This window comes from Lagopus leucura, unplaced genomic scaffold (genome assembly GCF_019238085.1).
Source record: "Lagopus leucura isolate 7727_CA_CO unplaced genomic scaffold, USGS_WTPT01 44710-0_obj-0_obj, whole genome shotgun sequence".
Lineage (NCBI taxonomy): Eukaryota > Metazoa > Chordata > Aves > Galliformes > Phasianidae > Lagopus > Lagopus leucura.
In genome coordinates this window covers 1-5,804 of record NW_024963905.1, presented here as the reverse complement: position 1 = coordinate 5,804, position 5,804 = coordinate 1, and the positions used below count along the sequence as shown (strand labels likewise).

The 5,804-nt window shown below is 58.6% G+C and overlaps 1 protein-coding gene across 1 annotated transcript; it reads right to left on the bottom strand.

Annotated features, from left to right (window-relative positions):
• Window positions 1-4,495: 4,495 nt before the first annotated feature.
• On the bottom strand, window positions 4,496-5,534 carry LOC122191413 (testis-specific serine/threonine-protein kinase 6-like; the record flags this gene model as incomplete). Its single annotated transcript, XM_042891674.1, has 1 exon — window positions 4,496-5,534. A coding segment is annotated over one exon (883 nt), but the record flags the coding sequence as incomplete, so codon positions are not given.
• Window positions 5,535-5,804: the final 270 nt, after the last annotated feature.

Sequence of the window (5,804 nt, the reverse complement as noted above, 5' to 3'; positions counted from 1 at the left end):
AGGTGGAAAGACTTCACCAGCACGGGCGGCCTTGAGAGAGCTGTGCCCAGTCTCGGGTGCCCAGCACATGGGGGTGTCGGAGGTACGGGAGAGCCCACAGAGGAGCACGGGGCTGAGCAAAGGGAGGCATGGCAGAAGAACACAGGGGACCCTGCTGACCCGGGCCTCCCTGTGGGCACGCCAGCTGCTATCCCGAGGGCAGCTGCGAGCACATGGGCCTCTGTGGGCCCACAGCCACAGCCAGGCCTTTGTGATGGCTGGGTGGCACCACGCCCAGAGGCCATTGTGATGTGGACGGGTAACCGCAGCAGCGACACCCCTGGCAGGGCCAGAGCCCTCGGGTGCTCACTCCGAGGAGAGCAGCTCTGTCAGGAGGCAGCAGCTCGACTTGGTGCCTTTCTCTGGTCTCCAGACATGGAGATGCCGAAGGAAGAGGAGCCTAACGCTCACTCTCAGCCCAACCAAGGGCTGCCGAGCGGACAGGAGCAAGATGAGGTGAGGCTCAGGGAGTGAGGGAGAGACCAGCAGCATGACAGGATGGTGTGGAGAGCAGCAGGAGGAGGGACGTGGTGCTGGGGAGAGCCGGCCAGCTGGCCCTGAGCTCCTTACAGCCTGAGCACTGCGCTTCCTGACACCTGGGAGCATCTCCACACAGAGCCAATGATGCCTGGGAAGGCCAAGGCCCACGTGGGCCTGGAAGCTTGGAGGCGAGGGGCAGAGAGCAGCTTGGCCACGCTCAGCTCTGCCATCCATGGGGCAGGCAAAGCCCAGGCCCAGGCCCAGTGGGCCCAGTGGGCCTGGTGGCACAGCGGGTGCTGTCGGGCCAGTGTGGGCGCTCAATCCCTCTCCTTCTGTTCCCCGCAGGTGATCCGCAGGCCACCTCACACAATGACAGCGGGCAGCCAGAGCCCAGAATCCTCCCTCCGAGAGGACAGGCTGCCGCCGCTGCCATCTCCACACGGCAGCCACCAGGCACAGGTAGGGAGACCCAGGGAGACCAGGTGCTGACAAGCAGGCAGCTGGCAAACAGCAGGACTTGCTAGAGGAGACAGCCGGGCCGTCTCCATGTCAGACTGAGCCAGGAGAGAGAGGAGCTGCTCTCTTCCCAGCCAGCTCTGTGATGGCAGCAGCCCATGCAGCTGTGCCACCAGGACAGGTTGCAGGAGCATTTGCAGCAGGGCCATGGAAGGCAACACATGGAAGAGCCCAAAGTAACTCGGCCTTTCTCCTTGCCTTCTCTTGCAGGCAAACGATGCGGAAGGCAATGAGACGCTGTCCCGCGGAAGCGTCTTGCAGGGAGACACGGCCAGCGTGCCCACCTTGCCACCTCCGCCAGAGCAGGCAGTGGCTCAGGCAGCCGCAGCACAGCACGTGCCCGCAGCTGAGGCACCAACATCTGCCAGCGGCACCCGCGAGCTGCCTGATCTGCCAGCAGCAGCCTCTGTCTCTAGCTGCAGCGGAGGGGAAAAGGCCTTTGTACCTGAAGACCCTGGCCATCAGGAGCTTTGCGCAACTGCTCTGGACAGCCTCGGCAAACAGGACGAAGCAGCAGGATCGGGCAAACAGAAAACTGCTCCACCGAGCCCAGCCGTCCCCGACGCAGCAGTGGAGAACACTGTGCAATCCCCCGTGCCACAAGTCCCGACAGAAACTGTGGCTGTATGCATCACACAGCAGGACCTGACACAAGCTCAGCAAGCAGCGGGAGCAGCAAAAGCAGACGAGGCCCAGAAGGCCGCACACAGATCTGGGCCTGATCCCCAAGAGCTTACAGCAGCAATAGCTGCCCACAGAGAAGCTGCGCGCGCTTTCTCACGCTGGGGCTACAAGTCAGGGCACCATGGAGGGCCAAGGGCCTATCGGTACCCAGCCGCCATGAAGCCGTGCATCCGGTGCCAAGAGATGGGTGCTAGGCTGTGGCTGCACCATGAGACTCGAAAGCCATGTCGAAAGATCCTGTCAGAGAACACAAAGCTTCTGACAAAGATGGCTAAAAGTTGTGCGGCCTGTACCGGGCACAGCCTAGACGAATACTGGGAAATAAAAAGGCAGGTGAGGAACACCAGGAAGCAGAGAGCAAGGCAGAAACTCCCGTGTGTTCCAGAGCACGAGCCACGGGGCACGGCAAAGGAGGATGAGCTGGAAGAAGCTGATGATGAAGAGCCAAAGATCATAAGCCACTGGGTCAACCCCAGGATCGCAGCCTTCATCCGGGACCCGCAGGCTTCTCCTCAGCAAACGCCCGGCTCTTCCAGCATCACGGACACAGAGGTTTCGGGAGAGTCGGATGGCCAGGCACAGAGCACGGCTCTTCCTGCCTCAAGGCACGCAGATGCCAAGGCTGGAGGTGATACGCACGATGGCGATGGGATGCCAGCATCCGCACCAACAGCGGAAGAGGAGGATGCTCCAGCTTCATCTCTCCTGAGCGAACAGAGCCCAGCGGCGAGGGATGAGAGCCAGAGGCCTTGTCTGCATGAGCCAACAGCCTGTGCCATTCCTCTGCAGGACACAGCCCAGGCCATGGTGAGTCCAGGCGTCGGGAAGTGCTGGAGGAGACAGGTGGGCCGACCCCCTGTCAGACTGAGCCGCACCGAGCGTGGTCAGCTGTCGGGGCATGGTGGGGGCTGCTGCAGGGAGCCCCCAGGCCCAGCAGGTGCCACATGAGGAGCTGCTCTCTTCCCGGCCAGCTCTGTGGAGCAGGGTGGCAGCGGCCCATGCGGCTGCGCCACCAGGACAGGTTGCAGGAGCATTTGCAGCAGAGCCATGGAGGGCAACACAGGGAAATGTCCCAACTCACTTCTTTCTTCTTGCCTTCTCTTGCAGGAGAACAAGCTGGAAGACAATGAGACACTGCCCGGCAATGGGGTCCCGCAGGGAGACACGGCCAGCGTGCCCACCTTGCCACCTCCGCCAGAGCAGGCAGTGGCTCAGGCAGCCGCAGCACAGCACGTGCCCGCAGCTGAGGCACCAACATCTGCCAGCGGCACCCGCGAGCTGCCTGATCTGCCAGCAGCAGCCTCTGTCTCTAGCGGCAGAGGAACGGAAGAGGTCTTGGTGCCTGAAGGCCCTGGCCAACAAGAATCTCTCCCGTCTTCTGGCGCGAGTCGCGGTGAGCGCTGGCCACGGCGCAATCTGCTCAGGAGGGCGCTTGGGCGGCTGCTCAGGGTTTGCTGCTGCTGCTGCATCTCAAGGCACGAAGAGTAGCGGTGTCGGGCCACCAGTACCAGGCGACTTCTCAGAGCTGATCTCGCCCAGGCATGCCGAGACTGCGACGCTGGCTCCAAGATGAGACCAAGACCTTGGCCTGAGACAACAGCCCATCTTGCTAGAGGACACAGTCCTCTCCACCGATGGCACGTCGATTGAATTGGGCCCCTCCCTCTGCCTGAGGGGGTGAGATATGCCCTCATCTGCGTCAGTCAGGTCCCTTCCAACCCAAGCCATTCTGTAATCCTACCTGATTCTACAACTGTGCTTTACAACTTCTCTGGTTTTCAGACCTTCAATCAGATTGTAGCTCTTGCTTGATAATAAATCCACCAACATTTAACACCCCAGAAAGACGTTTGAATTCTCTCGCCAACTCCTTATCTCACGAATTCACAAGACCTGGGCATAAGAACTCATAGGAACATAAGAAAGCAGAAGGCTCTCTCCCAGCTCTGAATAAGGGATCCAAATTGCCTAACTACATTCAACACAGACCAGAGGGCACTCACACCCCATGTCGTGGTCGCCCCCATCAGCTGTGCTAGCTCCACTTCTGGAGATTTCCAGCTTTCCTCCAGCCAAAATCCCAAGCAAGCCCCAAGTGCCACGCTTGCTCCCACAGCTGGCTCTGCCTGGACAAGGAACCATGGGCTCCCAAGACGACAGCCGTTTTTACTCTTGCAGACACGCAGACTTTGCAGTGAGTTAGCATTTGCAAGGGTAAGCATAGACCCGTGAAAACATGGGACAGCAAGCAATGCATACATCTGGCAATTACATTTTGGCTACTGCTGACTTCTGTTCTTCACAGCAGAAGCACCTGAAAAGACAGAGCCGTGGGGGTGACCGTGATTGCTAGGCTGATTGCCTCTGTGGCCAGGATGTTTCTTTCTCATCCGGTACCTCTGGGCAGAGACTGCGAATGCTGTCATTATTCCATGCCTGCAAGACGTGGTTGAAGTTAAGGCATGGATCTGAAAGCCACCCCAGAACTTCTGGGTCGGTAATGCTGTTGGATTGCTTGTAAACATTCTGCTGTGAGGGTTTTTGTTTGTTTGTTTGTTTTTGAGTATTCCGGTGTGATCTAAAGCTCAATACAGGCCGGTGGCTACCAAAGCTGGATCAGTGGGAGAGCTTGGGCCTGGCCCCCCTATTTGCTCAGGCAGCCACTGCTATGCGAGCAGCTCCGTGGTGTGCTCTAACCCCTCACTCAATACAGCGACCAGAGCCTGAAGCCTAACCGATGGCAGGTTTATGCATCTGCTTTGTGAAGGGGTTTGACCAAGTTCTTGACCAAGTTCTTGACCAAGTCTTGCCAGCACTTGAAGTTTAATCCCACCCACACCCTGCTAGTCAAACTGCTCAAGAGCTTTTCTTCAACAGCATTTATTGCACCAAAAGCTGGCTGTCCTGACACATTCTCTGGGGAGGATTCCCCTTAGATATCCCCCTTCAGCCAGCTGTTGCTGGCCACCTGCTCCACGCTGGGCCGGGAGGATGGTAAGAACTGCAGCAGCTGGACAAGGAGGGCCTGGCAGGGCTCCGGCAGCGCGGACACCCCCCTCAGGTGCTGGACCCCATCCTTCTGATGCTGGATCGTGTTGCAGAGGCAGCCGTGGAAGGGCAAGCTGCCAGTCACCATGGCAAGAAGGACCACCCCCAGGCTCCAGATGTCCAACTTCTTGGCATCGTGGGGGTAATGCAGCCACATCTCCGGGGCCATGCAGGCTTCTGTTCCGCAGAAGGTGCTGCTCACTTCTGGGTAGCTGCTCATTTCCCTGCTGAGGCTAAAGTCAGCAATCTTGGCCTGGCAGCCATCAGCACTGAGCAGTATGTTCTCACACTTGAGGTCACGATGCACGATGTTGCGGTCGTGGAGGCAGTGCACGGCCCCCACCACCTGCACAAAGATGTCCCGGGCGTCGGGGACGCAGGGCAGCTTGCCCAGCTGCTGCAGCCGCTGCTGCAGGTCGAAGGCTGCCGACTCCATCACGATGTAGACCATACCGCTGGTCAGCTCAAAGATCTCAAAGATGAGCACGATGTTGGGATGATCCAGCTCACGCAGGATGGAGAGCTCCCGGGGCAGAAACTTCTCCACAAATTCTGGAGAGGCCCTTCGCTTGTCCACCATCTTGATAGCTAGGGGGACCGTGTACTTGGGGGAGGTGGCCGCCCTCACCGTGGAGAACGCACCCTCTCCTAAGGTCTCCCCCAGCGTGAAGCCCAGCTTGAGGAGTAGCTTCTTGTCTTTGTCAGTGTTTGGCGTCTTAGCTGGTCCGGATAGGACGAAAGCGTGTCCGCAGTCGACCTTCACAAACCTGCAGTGGTTCCACAGGTGCCCTGTGGGGCTGAGGGTCCACCCAGGCACTGCGACAAAGTGTGACAGTGCCTCACTATGACTGTGATGTCAACATGGTCCAACGGGTCTGCGCTGCTCCTGGGTGTCCCAGCTTGTCATGCATACGCACTGGGAGAACTTCCAGCACTGAATATATATATATATTTTTTTATCTGTTTCTGCTCTTGAGTTGTCAGAACAGAGACTGTCTGATGATAAGAGTTTAAATGTGACTGTTCTGGAGCAAATA